The 21,844-nt window shown below is 38.8% G+C and overlaps 1 protein-coding gene across 5 annotated transcripts in view; it reads left to right on the top strand.

Moving 5' to 3' along the window:
- Positions 1 to 21,844, top strand: part of rxfp2a (relaxin family peptide receptor 2a) — a 40,467-nt gene that overhangs the window by 7,785 nt on the left and 10,838 nt on the right. For 3 of the 5 annotated variants that reach the window (XM_046411002.1, XM_046411004.1, XM_046411005.1), the window contains exons 2-12: positions 1,146 to 1,289; positions 5,649 to 5,732; positions 7,841 to 7,946; positions 12,157 to 12,228; positions 14,049 to 14,120; positions 15,061 to 15,132; positions 16,469 to 16,540; positions 18,915 to 18,989; positions 19,596 to 19,667; positions 21,284 to 21,355; positions 21,520 to 21,594. In XM_046411002.1, coding sequence (XP_046266958.1) covers positions 1,146 to 1,289; positions 5,649 to 5,732; positions 7,841 to 7,946; positions 12,157 to 12,228; positions 14,049 to 14,120; positions 15,061 to 15,132; positions 16,469 to 16,540; positions 18,915 to 18,989; positions 19,596 to 19,667; positions 21,284 to 21,355; positions 21,520 to 21,594 — 916 coding nt within the window. Of the gene's footprint in view, positions 1 to 1,145; positions 1,290 to 5,648; positions 5,733 to 6,065; positions 6,196 to 6,301; positions 6,500 to 7,840; positions 7,947 to 12,156; positions 12,229 to 14,048; positions 14,121 to 15,060; positions 15,133 to 16,468; positions 16,541 to 18,914; positions 18,990 to 19,595; positions 19,668 to 21,283; positions 21,356 to 21,519; positions 21,595 to 21,844 lie in introns of those variants that run through there. The other 2 variants (XM_046411003.1, XM_046411006.1) reach the window with 2 other exon arrangements.

Raw genomic sequence — 21,844 nt, 5'->3', positions numbered from 1 at the left:
TTGCTGCTGGTGCTGATTGGCCTTGATTGTTTGGGCCTTGTGACACAAGTTTATAGACACAAATATCAGTGTTGCACATACACAAAGGGCTGCTTTTAATGTGCTTAAAGCTGTAGACTTTGCACAGAGGCTGGGATTTCTAAAATCCAAAACATGACACTGTGAGTTCTCATATGGGGATTGCAATGTGCTTGCATCCATATTATTGAAACACTGATGAGAAGGACACTGAATGTGAGGTATTAAAATAAGTTAAAAGCTCCAATTACATTCCGAATTAGCTCTTTATCGTCTGTGTATATAATATATCATATTATAAAAAATGCTAATCATATACCAGAGGAACATTTAGGTCACAGGCATTTAAATTCCTCCAAATAAGCTATCAACCAACTGGCGTACATCCAACATAATTTAAAATGCCATACTTTTCCTTTTTTGTTGCACAGCTAAAACATTTTCTCCCACTGTCATTAGGAAATGGGCCAGTCACTGCTGCTACAACATTGTTGGCTTATCGCTGGTAAAATGAACAAAAACAGTACAAGAAAGAGCTTTTCAGTCTGTTTATTGTGGGTGCCAGCATAAAGGCTATAAGAATGGAGTAATGCTGCATGTGCTCGCTGTCGATGTGAGTAGGGCCTTTGTGTAAGTTGGCAGGTTTATAATGAGGGATTTGTTCCTGGATGGTTTAACAGGCCAGAGCCATGACAGTCTGCAGCAAATAAAAAAAAACAGCCAAAATAAGTATTTATGTCAGATTAAAAGTCTGGTGGCTGACTCATGTTTTGGAAATAAATTGTGAAATAGTGTTGGTGTTTTCATTTTTTGAAGTTTCACAGTGTTTCTGGCAGTGACATCATTGTGGAATTTCGTTTGTGATGCTCACATCAGCTTCACAAACATTTAAAATTCAGAATCAATACTGAATGCAATAGAGCTGAATAAATAATTCACAGAGGTAACGGTCTACAATTTTCTTGGGAATATTCTCATGAATATCTGTATGAAACTGTTAACCGCGAGGTTTGTGGAAATGTGCATTTCAAACAGAAATCTTAAACTGTTTATGTTTGAAATAAAATTTTGGCTACTGAAAGACTAGTGTGTATTCACATTTTTTTTCCCCACATCTCTTCCCTCAGCGCTCCTGGCCAGCAGGATGAAAGTAGAGACTGGATGCCCCCTTGGCCAGTTCCCATGTGGGAACATGAGTGAGTGCCTCCCACAGGCTTTGCAGTGTAATGGACACAACGACTGCCCCAATGGAGCTGATGAGCGACGCTGTGGTAAGTGTGTAAGTGTGTAGGTAAACTAGAACAGCTGTTTGAAACAAATAAGGTAACTTCAGAGAACATTTAAGTGAGTGAGAAATACTCACATTTCCACGTGAGGAGTATTAGTAATTCATTTTTCCATAAGAGACCATAATAAATTGACAAGATATCTGGTGCCAGCTCTCACTAGTTATTACTCCAATTCAAGCAAAATAAACAAACTTTAGCCAAAAAAAGAAAAAAAAGGATTTGCTGTCAGCTGGAAGGGGGAGTTGTCCATCTAGTTGTTGTTATTTTTATTACAAAGTTAAAGCAAAGCTGGACATAAGTGTGAAAATATGGACACCTTATCTTAACTTTATCAGTATCTGTAAATATATGTTGATTCGGGCATTTGCTATTGCCTTTCCTTTGTTGAGACTTGCCATAAAGTCCAGTTGTGGTGGCTGATGTCCTGTTTGTGAATAGATCGACCGGCAGACCTTGAGCAGACTGTATTTATATTCATTTGCTGTGTTTTTTTTCTGAATTTTGTGAGCTGATGAGAGGAGCTAAAACCAAGTGAACTTTTCAGCTTCCATCTGTGTGGATAAGTAATTGCTGCTTCTGTAGCTGTATCAAGTTATTGATGTAGCTGTGAATATAGTCACTCAAGTTTTTCAAGCCAGACCCACAAAATCAAGGCTATTGCCTTAAGTCAGGAAAATGTCTACATGTGGACACATTTTTCTTTACAACCCCAAAACCATGCAATCAGAATAATTTGATAGAAGCTATAATATCCTACATGTTCTACACATAGTGGTTTTACACGGTATATCAAACATAGGCAAAGATGCTGGAGAGATTTGACAGTTGCAGTGCTTCCCTCTATTCACAAAGGAATAGGCTGCTCATTCATGGATTAGTAAGCTCTTCATTGACACTGAAGCACAGCTTTCTGCCAATAACCTGAACCTGGGAGAGCTCATAGACTTATGATGACATGCTTGTTGCGTTGATGACACAGTTAGCAGGTGCTCACAGCAGTCCCTGTGTCTTAGCAGTTCAGCTTGGCTTAGTTTTAATAAGAAAAGCCAGTTCACTTTGTACTGAGTTGTGAAAAGCAACAGAAACCCACCACAATACCCTGCATTTATTCATGTTAAAATGCAAAGACTGTTTCTTTCATTTTGATAATGTTTGATAAAAGATTTCATTGAGTGATTTGAGCCACTTTGATATGACCACATTTAGTATGCTAAGCAGTGCTTAAAGTATGCTAAGCAGAAGCAGTTTTTTGAGAGCAGACACAGGTATTTTATCTTGGTTAAAACACCTGTCCTCCAGACCTAATGGACTGCGCTTTCCCGAATCCTCTCAGGATTCTCGGCTATTTGGACTCTGAGTCCCTGGGAAACAGTTACTCGCCATAGTCTGTATTCTTTAAAATCTGTGCACTGACTGAACTGAAGCTCAGCATGAGGACTTAATAACACAGACAGCCACGGGCAGCATCAGAAAAAGATCAGGATACACAAGAGCCAAGTTGAATGTTTTTGAATTGTCTGAGTGTATTTCACATTATCATACAAGATCAAGCTGATTATCTATTGGTTTTGACTCCATTGTGTCAGCCATTCTAGTGTTGACGTCTCTATTAAACTTGAACAAATAGTTTCATATTTTGGGATACATTCTTATGAGTCCTTTTTGCTACACCACTATATCTGATTAAAAAACCTTTTGCTAAAAAATACATTTTGTAAACATGGTGTTTTTTGCAGGGTAAAAACATATTTTTTATATCAGCTATATCAAGAAGAAGCACAAATTAGTCTTGGTCTCTATGTGGTTGTCTCTTCCTGCCAATAAGCTGAAACCCCTTCTGGTATTACTTCTCCTCGTTCACATCTTTCTCATCAGGCAATAGCCTCACTGCCATATTGTGCAACATTGGCATAATAACAAGAATAAATGGTTGTGAGGCCCTTCCACAGTCTGCAATACATCAACTGCTGTCTTGTTATTTCTCCTTTCTGGAAGGTAAATCTTGACTTGCTGAACATTTTCGTTTTTGGTGAGGGGTCTGACGTTTGGACGTTGAGTCCATGTTTATTTTTTTCAATATCTGCAAACACCACAGGGAGTTTCATGTAACTGAATGTGTTGGATCAAAGCGTCTTGCTCAGCAAGTGGCCCTTCCTGTCTTGTCTACAGAGGTGCTCGCAGCTAAATACATGTTCTTTTAAGCCGATCTCCCTCTGGTGACATATATAGTCATAGTGGTAAGAGTAATCTGTGAACGTTGAGGCTTCCTTAAGCTGTGATACGCAGATAAGAGCGAGTACCATAGTATAACACTGTTGTTTTTACACCAGTGTCAGATGGTACAGGATGACCTTGAGTGTGTTATTGTTTTTATAGCACAGTTTTCACAGTTTTATGATCAGCTGTTAAGGAATGTGTGAAATCAAACCGGCTGAGCTGAGAACGTGGACGCCCTCGGTCAGCTGGTTAAGTTGAAAGCGGGGCATAGAAAAAGAGAATCTTCTTTACTGACTTGCCTAACTTGAGATGCTCAGGCAGCTACCTACTGACTGTTCCCAGCTCACGCTTAAAGACTAAAGGGGACTGAGCTCAGCTGTGGAACAACCTGCCTCTGGCTTGCTGCATCAGTATCTTCTCTAAATCACTTTTGAATATTTATATTTACTGAAAAGCTATCTTATAAATTTTGCTCTTAATTTTTTGGCATTATGAATATAATTATTATTTTGCTATTTTATTCTTCATGAAGCACACTGTATTTTATTTCTAACCTTGCTTTTAAGTCTTGCACTTGCTTATCCTTGGGTATTATTTGTGGTTTTAATCACCAGTTGTTTTATTCCTTATGCCTTACTCCTGTTTCGTTTGTTATTTTTATGTTTATCTGTGTGTTGTTAAGTTCTCTGTAACAGTGACTCAGCTTAGCCCTTAGCCCTAAATAAACTATTATTATAGGAATCTTCCTTATTTCACCTGTGCATCTTAGCGCATGACCTTCATCGGGGTGTTGATCAGCTGCTTGCGACAGCTATGGCACAAGTGGAACACACAGAACTAGATTAAGAAGGATGGCGATGAAGATATAGATGATTTATTTGCTCTTTGCTTTGGTGAGGATTGGAATCAGATTCAAATGCAGTTTAAAGGTATGTTATCTTGCTAGAGGGCTCAGTAGATTTATGATGTCACAACCTGATGCCCACTGCAGCGCTTAGCAATCGGTCAAAACGTTATGTAACATCAGGACTGGTCTTGCACAGGAATGCTCACTGATGTCACATCTTACCATGTGTATGCAGCAGTTTCATAGTTGAGATTTAAGATTTCTTTAGCTGTAATTAGAGTTTGACAGAAAAAGTTTTGTCATAGTTTATTTTCCAGGAAACATGAGCAAAGAAAAACGTCCTCTCCATCACTTCTGCCCTACACCAGTAACTTCTCAAAGCTGTTTCGTATCTGTGTTTTCACGACAACCTCCAGTGCAGCATCAGGGAGACTTCATATTTTCTTACTATAAGCTGTGGTGAGTGTGCACATGGTGACAGTCCCTGCATTATGCTGTAATGTCTCTCGTTAAACATCTACAGCTGATCAGAGGCATATGCAGATAACTAGTCTCTTAGTCTTTTGGCTTCCTGACACTCATTAGAATACCAATCAGCTAAGCAGAATGCAAGATCTGGTCTAACTGTGGGGTAATGATGTACAGACATACCTGTAGCCGAGAGACAGCTCATGTGTTGATAGAAATGATCTCAACAACATTAGTTCATTCAGCAATATTTAGAATTGAATCAAGTCCCTTATGTGCTTGAGTTGTTGGCACCTGTCAAGTCTCTTTGGGTAGGTGAATAGACATTTGTATTCAAAATAATTGTGAAAATGTCAGAAATCATCCAGAAGAATCATGTTTTCAGACTCACTTCTGCAGTCTCCTGTGAGGCACATTTACCCGGACTCCTCAAAGGGCTTCACAGTATTTGTCATTTTCAGCCTTTCATACACTGATAACAGAAACTGCCAATGAAAGTGCCTTACCTTGCAATCAGGAGCAGTACAGCTCTTCATATGCTCAATCATACACACAGCAAAAAAGGAATTTGGGATTCAGTATCTTGACCAAGTGTATTTGCAACATACATCCCAGATATGGCTTCCAGTGCAGTGATTTAACAGAACAGAATGCCTCAGTGCTGGTGATGATAATTTGTCTTGCTCTGTACTGTGCTTACCACACTCCCTCGGCCAACTGTTGAAATCACAACCTTTCAGCTGATTGTTCACTGTATTTCATCTGTCTGCAATGTACAGATAACTATATTTCCTTGTTTGGCTTTGCAGGGGATAACATCGGATGGGCGGACTTATTTGATCAAACACTACAGAATGCCAACCCCGTGGACCGTTACTTCCTGAATGAGTGTCGTAAGTGTATGTGTATACAGTGGCACTCAAAATTACTCGGCCCCCGTTGCAATTAGGTTCACTGGCAAAATTTTCAAAACTTTCAGCTGTTTGCAATGAACAAATCAAGCAAGAACAATTTAAATAGCTCAGAATAACTAATGTTACAAGTGATTTCTCCAAATTCTACACAAAATGCAAATTTTATTGACTACTACAGTGTCAAAATTATTCAACCTCTTCATGATAAGGGTACTGCATGATGCATAGCGAGACCAGCTTCTGGTAGCATTCCTGAGGAATCTTACTCCATTTCTCACAAGCAATGGCTTCTAGTTCACCAGTTTTCTTAGGTTTGTGTGCTGCAGCCACCTTCTCCAAATTCCACCAGAGATTTTCTATGGGGTTCAAGTCAGCTGACTGTGATAGCCACTCTAGAATCTTCCAGGACTTCTTCTGCAACCAAGACTTGGTGGACTTTGAGGTATGCTTGGGATCATTGTACTGTTGGAAGGTCCAATGATGACATGATGTTTTCTCCAAGGATTTCCTGATACTATACTTGAATGAATCCATCTTGCCTTCTGCAGGCTGCAGGTTTCCAGTGCCAGAGGAAACAAAGCAGCCCCAGTGCATCACTGAGCCGCTGCCATGCTTCACTGTAGGCAAGATGTTCTTTTCAGCATATGCTTCGTTCTTCCTCCTCCTGACTCGAGGGTTTTTCTCCATCTGCCTCCTCAGAAATCTGGTTGCAGCCATTGATAGCTTCCTTTTTCTGCCATGTCAAGGTATTCTAGCCTCTGTTCCTATAACTTTGAATTTGCGCACTATGCTTCCAACAGATTCTCTGGGAACATTCAATACCTTTAGTATCTTCTTGTTTCTTTTTCCTTGTTTGCAAAGGGCAGTGATCTCTTATTTTTTTGATAGTTCTTTTGACTTGGCCATGTTTCTAACATGCGGTCAGCTGTAACACTCAAGAAATCCTTAGGCTGTTCAGGTGTTTGATTTGTTCTATCTCAAACACACCTGATGCAACTACTAGCAATAGTGCAATAGTCATTAAAAGTTACATTTTGTGTTGAATTTGGAGAAACCCCTTGTAACATCAGTTGCGTTGAGCTATTTAAATTGTTCTTGTTTGATTTGTTCATTGCAAACAGCTGAAAGTTTTAAAATTTTGTCAATAAACCTAATTTGCACTAGGGGGTGAATAGTTTTGAGTGCAACTTCATATTCAGTATTTGTGTCTATATGCTTGGATGTCTGTATGTATTTCCTTTTATCTTGTGTGTATGAGGCTTGTTGCGTAATGTTTTGTAGGTGTTCACCAGAGTTTAGGGACACAGAAGCTGATTCTGACTACATTGTCTCTTTTCATCTGTGCACTTGTCTCAACATAATTTACTGCACATTAACGACAAGCTACTGCCAGAGCTCAAACATGAGGCAAAGATGATGGGAGAAGATAATAACATCATGTTGGCTTTTGAGGTACTCCAGCAAGGATGGCAGGGTCTATGATTGTTTCTATACTGTGGACAACAGAGCTGAAAATTTTGTTACTCAAAAGTTGAGTTACCAAAAATAAATCAGCAATCATTTTGATGTACCAATTCTACACAGATTTTTATATTACAACACTGGCCTGTACTGGTCCCAGTATACCATTCTGATACCAAATTTGAAAAACTGTATACCATACTACAGAGAATTCACTGGGATTATTTGTATATAATCAAACGTTACCCCATGAATTGCTCTGAGTCAGTGACCTTCTGGGACTTCATGAAAATAACTGATAGTAGAGATTTATGAAGACGCTGATGAGGAACCTATGCTTAATATGATCAGTGGTACACCCAATACTGATCTGGCAGATCAGACTGATGAATGCCAAACACTGAATGGTTCAGCTTATTGTATGTGAGGATTACTGTAAACTGAATCGCTTAAGACCTTGTGACACTGTGATGGCCTTAAAAATAATCGTAAATTGCCGCTTTCTTTTATAACCAGCAAATGTTTCGTGCTGTGTCTCACCAGGACCCTGCTGTCAAACATAAGCATTCGGTAATAAGCCTCTATAGTTAAATTCCATGATTGTCCGCGTGTGTTTGTTTGTGTAGTCTTGCAGGACTATCCAGAGAGATGTGACTGCATACAGACAGATGTCGAATGTGTGGAGGTCAACCTGCAGAATGTTCCTGTACTCTCTCCAAATGTTACCTGGCTGTAAGTGTCCTCTAACTGTAATGACTGTGTGTGTGTGTGTTTCCACTTTTGTTTTTAGCCAGATCTTACTGTTTGCCCGCATGTTGCTTTCCGCTCTTTCACTGATTTTCTAGAAATAGATGTAATATTAATTTCAACTCAAAAACAGTCATCAGTAGAGATGAGTTCTCCTCTTCCTCCTCCTCTTCACATCTCACTTAAATCAAATGGAGTATTTTTAGTAGGTGAGAACACATCCAACATGGACAGTCTCCTGTGGTGTGCTACGTGTGTGAAAGGACAAGTGGCAGTGTCAGGAGTTCATATGAGAAAACAGCTTTTAGGTCTTCTAATGTGAGTTCACAGTGGGTTGTTTTCACTATCCTCATTTCCTCACAAAACTATTTTAGGTCAGGACCTGGCGTCAGCAGGATTTCTGAAAAAGGTGTCTCATGATCTCCAATTAACATGACTGTTTTCAAATGATTAGAAGGAATCACTGAAATGTTGAAATTTCCCTTGTTAAATTCCAGCCCATTTTTGCACTCTTAACCTCCTCCTTTTTGACCTTCCTTTGTGCCCGGCTTTGAGTCTTGCACCATCTTCAACATCACTGATACTGTTTGTAATATGAGTGTAATATGACTTTATATGAGTGGATGTTTTTTTTTTACATACCACACCGAGTATAGAAAATCAAAAGCTCTGCTGTCGTTTGTGAGAGGTAGTCCGTGTTTTGACAGGACTGGTTTTACAGCAGACATTTTGACATGTCATAGCAGGAAAGCCAGAGGCGTATTATTGATTGGTGCAGTCCTGCTGTTCTGTGTGCTGGTTCCCTTACTTGGTGGGATGGGAGGCTTAAAGGAAATCAGTTGTCATTGCTGTAATGAAGTCCACATGTGTTTTTTTTCCCGCTGTGACAAGTCAAAATGTCTGCTGTGCAGTCAGCCCATTGACATTGATTATGATGAGGGCAGACCAGCTACTGTGTGAATCTCAACCTCAGAGCAAAGCCAGAGATTAAGGGTCACACTTGTAATTGCCTCCATGGAAACCCTCTGAGCTCACTTCATCAGCAGAGGACCCCCCTAGAAGCAACAGTGGCACACAGGTTCAGTGTGACAAAAAAAAACAAAAAACGTTCAGTGTGCTTCTTATGAAAAATCTGCTGCAGTTTTGGTTTTTGACTTGGTTAGAGAAAAACATTTTTTCTCCCCAAAAGTCTCTTAAAAGAAATAGTTTGACAGTTTAGGAAATGTTGCTCTTTGCTACTCGTCATGACAGTGAGACTTCAGAATTCCACGGCAGACATTTTGACTTGTTATATTGGGAAAAGCACAGATGAAACCACTTTTGTTAACGATGGCTCCGTATCTATCGAGAGTCCCAGCGAGCCAGCAGGCACAATCCCAAGTCCCTGGGATGGGCTCACCTAAATGGAGTGCATTTGTTTTTAATGTTGTTAGTTATAACTGTGCTTTTTGTACTATGACAAACCAAAATGTATACGAAAAGAGTCTGTTCATGAGCTTAGGTATTGCTGGTAGGTGAGACAGCCAGTATTCCTCCCTGTTTTCATTTGTTGTGCAGTGCTAAGCTAATTCTGTGCTAATCAACATCAATATGTCTGTTCCTTTAAAGGTGCTACTCTCATTTCACCTCAAATGCTCCTTATCCTCTTTTGGTTTCATTTTTATCTCTTTTAGTTAGTGGCTATAGATCAGAGTTTACAGCATTTTCCAGCAGCAGTATCTGGTATCTTTCTTTCCTTTTGAGTAAAGAGTACTCCCTGCTGAAGAAGAATTGCTACCACCACCTGAATGAAATCTTTCTTTAATCCTCTGAATCTTTAGTGTTTAAGAGCTATTACCAGGATGTTTGGGGACATCACTGGCTTTTAGTTTTCTACTTTCTGCCAGAAGTCATGCATATATTTCTCATCATATTCTTGACCTTTGTAAGGCATTCCATTTTGTTTTAAATGGCATTTAGATTTTGGCATTAACATTTGCATATTCTCATTAGTATGGCAGTTTCCTCTCAGTGTAATGCCATCTCAGGTTATCTTGTCTGGGATTGTTATCTGAAAGAAAGCAGATCATTTTTCATGTTTTTCTTTCAGAACTCTGTTTCATGTTTGGTAGGTTACTCTTGTCATGTTGGCTATTGTCATGATGTATGGGCACGTTTTGCAGTAGTTCATAAAAACTACTGCAACTGGTGACGGGATCTGAAAGTCTTGTGTCTGTATCTTCACAATCTGGTGAGGTCTCCAGTCTGTTGAGGAGCTAATACTGTACACTCACATGGATACACACATGTAGGTCAATAGGATTTCGAAAGTTTTTAGGGGAACAGAAAGAGAAAACAGATTTTACACATCAAAATCAGTTTGGCGGTCTTGTGGCTCTGGAGGGCCGTTGTCAGGGCTGACAGCCACTAAGACGTCATTGGAGTGGTGTCATCTTGAGCCCGGAGGAGACCAGTTTTAAAATGGCGCATTATTTTCTGCGTTTTTATTGTGTAAACTCCCACTCAGCCGTGAGTGTACGACTTCCCACAGCAGTTTGTGGAGAGAGTAAACATGGAGAGTGCCCAAAGTGTTAACTTGGAAGATCTGAGTTTGGAGTGAAACAGCAATAAAACCAGAAAATCCTTTTAAAGAAAATTATCTGAGGTGTGATTCTCCACTCACAGGGGACCAAAAGTCTGGATATTGTGGTCCTTAAGGCATTGATTTCCACAACTATTTATGGAGATTTATGACTCACATGTCCCCCAGTTTTATGAAAGAACAATATAAAATTGCTGGAGGACCCCTTTAAGTGGGTTAACTGTTTCAGGACATGTGGATTAAAGTACTTAGTGAAGTTATTGGATTTACAAAAGATAATGAAATATGGTTCAAATTTATTTCATTTTAGCTCCTCTTCAATTTTTGCCAAAACCTGCTTTTGCTTGTTTGGCTCGTATGCCTTGACTTTACATCTCCCTTAAGCCTCCAAAATAATACATAAACAGACAGTGATTGACAATGGCCCCTGAAATGTTTGTCTCTGTTTGTATTGTATGTGACCTTTTTAAGGGGATGGATACTACCTACGTTTGTCTGAGGTTAATCTAACCTTCAGCAACACGGTCTGTTTGAATATCTTATTTTGTGGAAACATATTACAAGCTGACACCTTAGTAGTGCCTGGGCCTTCAGGTCTCCTCATTGCCTCCTCTTTGAAACTGGTATTTTCAGTCTCTTTTAGAAGTTGGCTCCACTATTGTTAACAGTTCAAGTAATGATCATCTTTTACGCAATGAAAACTCCTTTTGCTTTTACTTTCAAGTCAAGTAAAATTAGCGAATTATTAACTCCAAGCTGTGCCAAATTCAAATTCTTCCAACTGCTGATACAAAGCAAGATGATCAGAAATTCAAATTTGAACTTGGAGATGAAGACATAAAGGCAGTTGGGAATATGTTTCTTAGATCATTATAGAGATCATTATAGTCATATTATATATTCAAAATGTTGTTTTCCATGGCTTGTGACATGAAAAATGAAATCACATCATCCTTATTTTATCTTCTCTTTTAAATTGTTTGAAACATTTCATCACCTATTTGGCTGGAGCATTACTTTACATCATCAAGCCACAAGCCTGCTTGTCTCCTTTTTTATTCAGCTCCTGTTTATTTGGTTTTATCTTTGTCAAGAACTCCGTAGTGTTTCATTTGAGGAAGGTGTAGGTGATCCCACGCTATACTGAAAAGCTTTATTATAGTTGCAGGCCTGTAAGAATCTTGGTGTTAAAATATTGGCGTTTACTGTTGTCTATTTGATTTGTTGGCCTCTTTATCTGTACCACGCAATTGAAAAGTATTTCAGGTTTTATTACTAGTGTTACAATGTCTGGTGTTTCTCTCTCTGCATTTGTCTGTGTCTGTGTTGGTGTATTTAAGTTTTTGACAGGTCGTTTTTCTCTTTCCTGTCCTTGTAGTAACCTTTTTTGGATTACAAATCAGCTGACCTTTTTGCATTTTCAATTCATCACTGTGCCTACTCTGGTATTTCCATTATTAAGTTTAATGCCAGGGACTATTCGTTCCTGAATTAAGCAGCAGTAGTTCCAATATTTATGTCCCTGTTCCTTTTGTGTAGTGCTTCAGATCATTAATCGTTCCTCTCTCCGTGTGTGTCTGCTCTTACTCTGGTGTTTCATGTTTTCTGTTATAGGTCACTGAGGAGCAATGAAATCAGAGTGTTGCCTGATTTTGTTTTCTCAGAATATTCGGCCCTAGAGAGACTGTGAGTATTTTAATGCTGCTTCCCGCTTCATCAAAGTGTAAACGTTTAGGTTGGTTTTCTCATCATTCACGTGTTTTATTCACTGTGCCTGCTTCCTCAGAACCGGTAAGAGGAGATTTAAAAAAAAATACATGCATTCTTATAAAGTTAATAAGGCAAGAGAAATACAGTTTTCTTCAAATATTTTTTAAACACATCACTGTCAAAACATTAAGGAAAGACATAATGTAAATAAGGCCAACACCATTAACCATCACCATTTGTTGCTACTGATGCTTGTGGGACGTGTTTTATTGTGACACAGCCTTATGCCAGTTAAACATTTGTGCCTTTTGAAATTTAAATTATTTGAATGTTTTTGTGTTTCTTCTGTAAAGGTTACTGCTTTTCTCAGCAGACTCAACCAAACAAGCTGATATCCTTGTATTGTATTATATTATACCATATTGCATTTTTTATATTATGTGAGACAGACCATACTCTCAGCAAATTAGAAAAAAGCACATTCAGACTTTGCTCATGGGTCTTACTGACAATGGTAAGATAACAAGGCAATCTTTAATTAGTTAAAGATTAGATCTCATAAGTGTGTGTTGTAATTTTGATGACAACTGTGTAAAAGCCACAGAAGCTCTTTGCTAATACAGTTTTTATGTATTTTTATTATTACGTCCCAATCATTTCTGGTGATTTTTTACCTCTGAAAGATGTGTCATTTTTTCCAAATACGATAAAAACTAAACACAGGCTAATTCCAAAAATCAAGGTGTCACAACTAGACCCTCATCAACACTAACATAGAGATATTATACATAATATTTGATTGAACAAGCCCACAATCTTTGGGCTAAAATTACATGTATAGTAAGGTTGCTATTGTATCCGAGTCATCCGAGTTCCCCATCACTATAAAACACATAACAAACGGTGTTTCACTTCCAACTAAAGATTATATTCCTGAAGAGTGTTTGCTTCCAACATAACACTAGAAGATATCAGCTACACGTTAGATTGCTGTGTGGGGTCATGTCTTCAGGATAAATAAAGTTAATAGGATATTAATTAAACGTAATGTACTGCTGACAACTCAGGTAAATTCAAACATTAAACATTAAATTCAAACATTCATTCTAAGTAGTTGTTTGCAAGAAAGTGTTGCAACAAATAGCCTAAATGGGCTAGCAGTGATTGCTACCTTAATTGCCATCACGGGACTCAGGGAGTTAGAAAAACTTCCTGCAAACACAGCCCAGTTGGATCAGGCTGTAACGGACTGACCCTAGGGAGCGCGTGGGACTCACAGCGCCAGACAGATCCGGATCCACAGCACTTGTGACTGTAACCAAGGTCTTACTGGCTCTCGGTTACAGTAATTTTGTTGTTCAGTAACAAAATGTGCAGTGATAAATAGTTTTCATCAAGTCGGTCTGTCTGCTGAATTCGTAATATTAATAATATAGGAGCACACACATTTTATCTGTCTTAAAAGTTCATGGAAAGTTAAACACTTCCAATCTTCAATCACAGATCAAAGGTCAGTAATCGCTTGCTTTTTATTAGTGGGGTTTTTTAGAGTGAAAATTTACGTCTGCTGCTGATTGTCTCCTGCAGAGGACTGTCCTCTGTGTGTTGGTGTGGAAAATATGCTGACGAGTGTATTATCCTGTCACTCTACCTGAAGTGTGACAGCAATGATTGTGCAGCAGATGATAACGATGAAATTACTCTAACAAAAGGTGTCACTTTGACTTCTATCGTGTTGGAGTTTCAAGTGAATTATGATGATTATATAATTTTTTTTCTTTTTTTTCTTTTCCCAGGTTTCTGCAAAACAACAGCCTCCAGATCATATCCAAACATGCTTTCAGTGGCCTGCACAGTTTAAAGAGGTTGTAAGTACCCTTCACACGTTTTGTTAATGATGTTAATCTGAAATCCTGAAACAGCTTAGGGCGTTTTATTTTAATTCAGTTCACTGTTCTTTTGTTTCGTTCATATGTTCCTCTAATTAGCATATCTCTCAGGGATTTATTTGTTTTATTTATTAACTCATATAACATGTTTAATACAAGAGGTGGAGATCAACAGAGTGATTTAAAAGTGAGAAATATATAAAAACGTAAGCTCTGGCTGGAACAGTTATTTTAGGTCATATTTAAATTTTCTACTGAGTAGCTCTCGATTATTTATTAAACTTAAAAAAGAAATCAGTCTGTGCTGTCTTCACCACACAGTCTTTTCACAAAAGAATGCGCCTCTAGAAATGTGTGGTGGTGTCTGTATCTGCAGAGACCATGCCTTCTGCCTGTGCTTGATTTTCTGCTGCCTTGCTGTGATGGGAAGGTTTCTGAACATCAGCCAATGTTCTGCATTGTCTAGCCCCCAGCCAACTACAGCGTGACGTTGGGGCTCTATAAAAGCGTAGCCACCAGGTTACATCTGTCTCTGTTTCTCCACGGTCTCCTCTGCTGTCTCTGTCTGTCGTGAAGAGGCAGGTTATGCAACATCCAGGTTGTGCAGAGGTGTAGACGTAACCGTATGTGTTTTAGAATGCAAACGCTGTGCAGCAATCAAAAAATAGCTTTTTCATTGCTCTGTTCGCACTAACCGCCAACAATTAATCCTGTCAATCTTCAGCAAAGTTACGTGAAACATGTTGAGATCAGAACACTGTTGAGGACAATCTACAGGTTTTAGCCATTTAATCATTTGAGCTCTGTTTCATATACAGCTTTAAGGGTTGTGGGTGTGGTTTTGAGCACTGTATGGATCCTTGGAGGTCATACTGCACAAGAAGATGTTATTTATTGATTGATTGATTTCTATTATCAGGTTTCTTAGTGAGAACTTGATATCCTCCCTTAGCCCTGGTGTGTTCAGGGATCTCCATCAGTTAGAGTGGCTGTGAGTATTTCACACACCCACACACACGCATGCACATATGAACCTACAGGATGTTATTGTTATTTGTACTCTGTATGCGAATTTAGATGGAAAGACACTGTGTGATTGTTAAAATATACAAAAGCACACATAGTAGTTCTGGCAGCATCTGTGTGGGATTGTCATGTTCTTGTCTACGTCTTGTCTGGCTTATTTTGAAAGTTTCGGAATAAATGCCTGTTTTATATGTACATGTGCGTCATTGTGCACATCTGGAATTAGATTTAATTTTTGATTTGTGGTTTAAAGTCCCTCCTGAAAACAAATCCCCTCAATGTGCTTAAAATCATCTTAGTGGTGTGGAAAGCTGGGAGCACTGTTTTTATTTGTACCCATAACGAATTATAAATTATGGGCAGCTGTGTGAATTGATTTTTATTTTCCCCATGAAATTGAAGTGCACCATAGAATAAAAAATAAACTGTGTTCATCACATGAGTTGAAGAGCTTAGGGAGGTGAATTATTTTTGTTATTAGGCCAAAGATTAAAACTGTGCCCATTGTTTTAGGCCTCTAGCGGGATACAGATCTTAAGTTTATCATGTCTGTCAACCTAACACTTAAAGGCTGCTAGCATCCTTGGCTGCTTAGCAAAAGTCCAAATATGGCAACCAACCATATACAAGAACATTTTAGAAAGGCCTGTTAAACTCTATACTTGACCATAAACAGTAGGATTAAATGCCATCAGTGTTAATTTACGGTACACTATAGGTCAGCAGTGAGTATTAAGTGGTGGTAAGTTGGCTGTGTGTGTGTGTGTGTGTGTGTGTGTGTGTGTGTGTGTGGACTTGCTGTCAGACAATGCATAATGTCTGTTCTGTGATTTCTCTTACTCTGATTTCTTATTCAATTTGTTGCTAAGAATTAGCTAAGAATATTCATACAGCTCTCATGCCTGTATGGTAAATATGAAGCTACAGCTGGTTAGCTTAGCTTAGCATCAAGACTGGATGCAGATGGAAATGGAAAGCCTGTCTCTGTGAAAGTTGAAAAAATATATATAATTGTGAGCACCTCTTACTAATTAACATTTTAAACCTCGTTAGCATGAACCGCAGCCAGCAGCCCATCATTCCAGTCTTTATGCTAAGCTGAGCTAATCACCTTCTGGCTGCAACTTCATGTTTAGTGTACAGACGTGGAGAGTGGAATCAATCTTCTTGTCCAATTCTTGGCAAGAGAGCACATGAGCCCATTTTCTAGGATTTTGACCTAATCTTAAAAGTAATAATAATAATAAAATATGAAAATGTCAAATGATTGCACAATTTAAGTGGTTTGTTTGCTGTTCCAGGATGTTGGATCATAACCCACTAAGCAGCTTGTCCAGGGATACTTTCATTGGGCTGCAGTCTCTCATATACCTGTGAGTTTCATTGCTTCTCTTCAAGATCTTCTCTTTTAGTGCTGACTGCTTCCTTATAAGAAATTAATTTCAACATTTTTCAAGTTCTCTGAGGTGAGAAATGTATGAGATTTCAGTTGCGTTTATATGGGTAGGCTGTTCAGTATAGGATGATCAACATTTAATCTGACCACAAATATACATGTCTGTTAGTTCTTACATTGTAGGTCCATGTACAACAGTCCATATAGGATAACACTTGGAAATGTACCACTCATTTAGGCCCATGTGTTTTGTTTGACTTTTAATCATGCTGGAAATTTTTCCAAATTGGGAATCATTCTAATGTCATGACTCGTGACATTACGATGTCACGAGTCATGACATGCAATCAGACTGTGTGGCTGATTGATTATAATGATTTTTAATCCATAAGGGTGAACATTTTCCAAAACAATATTGTGTCTATCATTAGAGCCCTTTGAAATTGTCAATCATTCTTCGGTAACCAAATCACATTTAAAATCATGCTACATTATAATCGTTACGATTGCTGCACATCGCACCAGCAGCCTGTTCTGCTTGCAGGTTAACATTCACATTCATGTGCTGAACAGGGTTATGAATTGGTCTGGTCTAGACTAGTATATCTCTACTTCTGCCGACTAGCTCAGGTAGTAACATTTAATCAACTAGTCGACTAATTGCATGCATCCTTACTCAAAAAACTCATATGAGATTGGGAGCTTTCATGCCCTTCAGATTTCCTCAGTTATACTTGAAGACATTGCTCGGGTCTTTGTGTTATAAAGGATGAACCACTGAGTCAGTTGAATCTTACAATAGATGTCAATATATTAGTCTCTGCTGGCAATTTGGTTTTGTTTGCATAATGAAAAGATAATAATGAATAGTTAAATAAGTCTAGCAGACAGTAAGTCTCCCAGAAATGCCCTTCAGTAGCCTTTAGTACCTTTTGCCCTTTTTTTTTCTTTGAAAAATTCACATCCACGCTTGTTTCCATCTGCGCTTCTGACCCTGTTGCTTGCTATCATCGTGTCTCTCCTCTCCATTCGCTCTGCTTTGCTGACCTGGCTCGAATCAGCCTGCACTATTGTTCTTTATACAACAGCGAGGCTTGGACATTTCGGTCGTTTCTGCTGTCTTTGTTCGTGTCCCATCTCTTAACCCTGTCATCTGCTTCACATCTGTCTGCCCGCAGTTCATCTCTCCAATTGACACAGTCTCTTTGTGTTTTAATTTCAACAGGCATCGATTTCAGTATAAGTCTTTTTAATGTTGATGCCTGAAAGATAAAAGCCCTTTAAATGTGCTCTCAGTCTGAGTGTTTGTACCTCCCGGGAGTGAGACAGAAGTGACCATATGTCCCTCTTTTCATTTCCTACATTTATCTTTGGAATCAGAGGAAAGTCCCTCTGCTTCGTCTCTCCTCACATATCAGAGTCTGTTTATGATCTGAAAACTGTGGAAGCTGACATGTGCCAACTCTACTGTAACTGATTTACTCCATTTAGTTAAAAGGCCATATCAGAGGTATTTGATGTGTTATCCTTTGAATTACAGATCACACACTTGCATTTATTGCTACCATTTTTCAAAGCAAAGGCTTTTTAGACTGATTTCCTACCTTCCAGGCAAACATTTCTGTTCATTTCACCATTTGCTGAGACTTGCAAGTCACATATTGCAGTGAATTAAATGTTTAATCAATTATTGTTTGATAATGCGGTTGGAAGCAGGTATCATTTGAAAAAGCTGTTCATTCTTAATGCGCTCATTTGCTACAACATCAGAGATTTGGAGGGATGACTAACAAAAGTAATATACGGACATCACAGAAAAATAATTTACATTTGGTTAGTTTTTACATTAATAGGTTTGGCAACTTTTAATCCACAGATGTTGAATAAATCAACAGGGGCATTTGTCAGAGCAGTCCCTTCTGGAAAAATGTATCATGCCAGTGTTAACATGGTGACTTTGACATGAAATAAAGTTGACAAAATGCTCATTGTAATTAGTCAACTTAATCTCAAACATGTTTAAGCCTCTCAAAGTTGATTTTCACATGAAATTAAGGAAAATCAGCTGGAAGGATTATGTATTGTATCATGCACTAGTCTTCCTTGATACTGTTGTAATTACACTGGCAGACATGGGATTCCTTCTTTTTTATTTATACTTAAAGTGTTACTGTTTGAAGTTAACCGCACAATATGTTCATGTAGTGAAATCAGCCAGTTGCACACGACTGACATTTAATTTCCTGGCATACAAGTTGTAAGTCAGAGTGTGTTACATCTTCTCCGTAATGATGGGAACTCCAGCTGTGTAGAGTTTTGCAGTAACTTTTCTTTATTCTTTCTCTTGTCAGATCCATGGTGGACACCTCACTGCAGCAACTTCCTCACCCGAGTTTCTGTCAACACATGCCTGCTTTGGACTGGCTGTGAGTCTAACCTGACGATGTACTTGTGTGTGTACGACAAGTGTGTGATTCAGTAGATGACTGTGCTGCAGATTTTACCAGACACAGAGGTGTGTGTGTGTGTGTGTGTGTGTGTATAGAGACAGAGGTAGATGGAGGTGACAGGGGCTTGTGTAGCTTGACAGTCTGAAGCTCAGATGAATGGTCCTCCTCACTGCTTGGGGGGATGGAGTGTCCTCAGCTGACGTTAGTGTGGTCAGTCAGCTCGACCAGCTATTCTTGCTCAGTGAGTTCCAAGTGAAGAGTTCTGACTGGAGAGCTCCTGTCGGATGAGTCTAATAATGACCTCATGTTATCTGTAGGTTATCAGCAGCAGAGTTATCAGCACTCATACACAGTCCACTTATGTAATTTCCAGAGCAACCAAAGCCTGACTGTGGTATATTTTTCTCTTTTACATACCTGCAAATACCTAATAAGTATGATATTTTATACTATATTCTACTGTAATGTTCTTTTTGAATAAACATGAATAGAAGTAAATGTTAATTCTGGCATAATCAAATAGACTCACACAGCTCCACGTGTGTTTGTGTCTGCTTACCCTATTATTTTTTCTGCTTTCAGGGACCTTGAGGGAAACCAAATTCAAACTCTCAACTACTCTATCTTGAAGACCTGCAGCAAGCTTGAGGTTCTGTGAGTATCCCACTCTGTAACTTAAAAGCCTAAATGCTTAAAACACAATTGCATTTAGCAGTTTACACAAATCATTAGGAATGTTTCCATTTCCATTTCTTTCAGGGAGTTTACCAAAAGATGAAATACAGATTATTTGCAGTTGCATCTGCTGAGAGATGAAACACAACAGATTTCTTGCATAAGACATCTACCCTACATCAGTTGTTTATTCAGCAATTGAATTAAATTAAATTAAATTGAACTCTTAGTCTCAGTAAATGGAATTTGTGGTGGACTATCCCTGAGAATCTCAGAGTATCTCTGGACTCCCTAAAGACTCAGTGTTTCGTAAGCCCAATCTGGTTTCCATGTTCTTTTTCTGTTTTGTATTTAACATCAGAGTTTGGTCACTTTGATATGGAGTAATAATGATCTAGACAACCCGAATTGAGCTGAAGTGTGAATTCTTAAAAAATTTTTAAATTAAAATTGTATTTCCATTGACAAACTATGGTGATCGACAAGTACAGACGTGCTGCATATGTAGACGGGTGCTGCAAATACGGAAATGCGCTGCATATAAGAAACAGATGCAAAAGCACAACGCTGCAAATACAGAAACGTGCTGCATAAACAGAAACGTGCGGCAAATACAGAAAGGCACTGCAAATAAGAAAAACAAATGCAAAACGCTACATATCCATTCATACAACGGAAGTGCTCCAGGCCTCTAGGGGCAGTGTTGAGCTTCCACCCGAGAGACAGACAACGGATGTATAAACGTGTGGAGCAGAGGAGTACATGACAAGAAGAAAGTTACTAGGATGATGAGGGTCAGAGGGGGTTTGAAAGGCTGAGATGCTGATTTTAGCCCTTGTCTTGTCACAATGAATATCAAAGGAAAGGAACATAAAATTAGACCTAAATGACAGTTTTCAGACAGAGAAAAATGTACCCTGACTCAACCTACTGATAGTCCTAAATTATCAAATAAAAGGATTTGAGACTTTTTGTAGTTTGGCTCTTATTGTCTGACAGACAGGTAGAGAACACACTTCACATTAGTTGTGATTCATTGTTATGCTAAATGTAATATCTTCATCAGCATTTACAGCCGTCATTTAAATGCCGTGCTGTCTTTCATTCTGCTGGAGGCAGAGAAATGGCTTCATACACCAGCTCGTCTTAAAGAGGAAAGCTTCTCTGGTTGTATATTGAGTTTAGCCTTCAGGTGGATCAGAGATTAAGAGGAGTAATACACACACACACTTGCACCACTTTGTGTGTGATTCCCTGCCACCCAGCATTTTTTAAAAAATTGGTGATTTCTGAATAGACAGATGAAAATCACTTCACAAATTTTGGTCGCCTCTCTGCTGCAGGATGAGCGTAACATTTGTGCAGTATGTCAGTCAGCAAGCTAAGTAATTTTTTTTTTATTAAATGCACCTTTTTCAGCTTGAGCTGTTTGATTTAAAGTTGAGTCAGTGTCAACAGGAGCACTGTGGGAATTGGGGGAATTGGTAGCCATATCTTTAGATATGGCAACAAATGAGTTTGTACCCTGATCCAAAAGGGATTTAAGACAGGGACTGTTTGCACATGATGTCTGACAGCAGTTCTGTCCTATTCAGATTACTGATGGACAACAGGATCAGAAGAGTTCCTGAAAACACCTTCCAGTCTCTGTGGAAACTGGCTGAGCTGTAAGTGACAGCTGGTTTGTTTGTATCTTTATCATCCAGGTCACATGATCATTTAATTTAATGCAGGATGAAACGTCTAATGAGTTATGAATTGAGCAAACTACGAATGCACCGAAATCTGCATGTTTCTAATTTTGCTTTTGTCTGTCTCCTTTACTGTTTAGGAATCTGTCCAGCAACAGGATACGGGAGCTGCCAAAAAACACCTTTAAAAACCTCTCCAAGTCCCTCCTTAAATTGTGAGTAACTGATTTCTTTGCTAAGAGGAGAGGTGTCCCTCCTGATATGAGGATTATAGGAGGGGATTAGGGTAAAACTGAGTACATTAATCATCAAAACACTTCTTCAGCTTTATGGTTGGATTCAGAGAACATTACTTTATCTTGTTAATTCCTCCTGTAGGAAGTAAACTCAGAAACTTAAACATTACACACAGTATCACGCAAAAGAGAAACATTTTAGGCTTATGGTGGACTTTGCTGTCAGAGA

This window comes from Scatophagus argus, chromosome 14, assembly GCF_020382885.2.
Source record: "Scatophagus argus isolate fScaArg1 chromosome 14, fScaArg1.pri, whole genome shotgun sequence".
NCBI classification, from domain to species: domain Eukaryota; kingdom Metazoa; phylum Chordata; class Actinopteri; family Scatophagidae; genus Scatophagus; species Scatophagus argus.
Note: the sequence above shows the minus strand (reverse complement) of the source record. Positions and strands in the feature narration are given on the sequence as shown.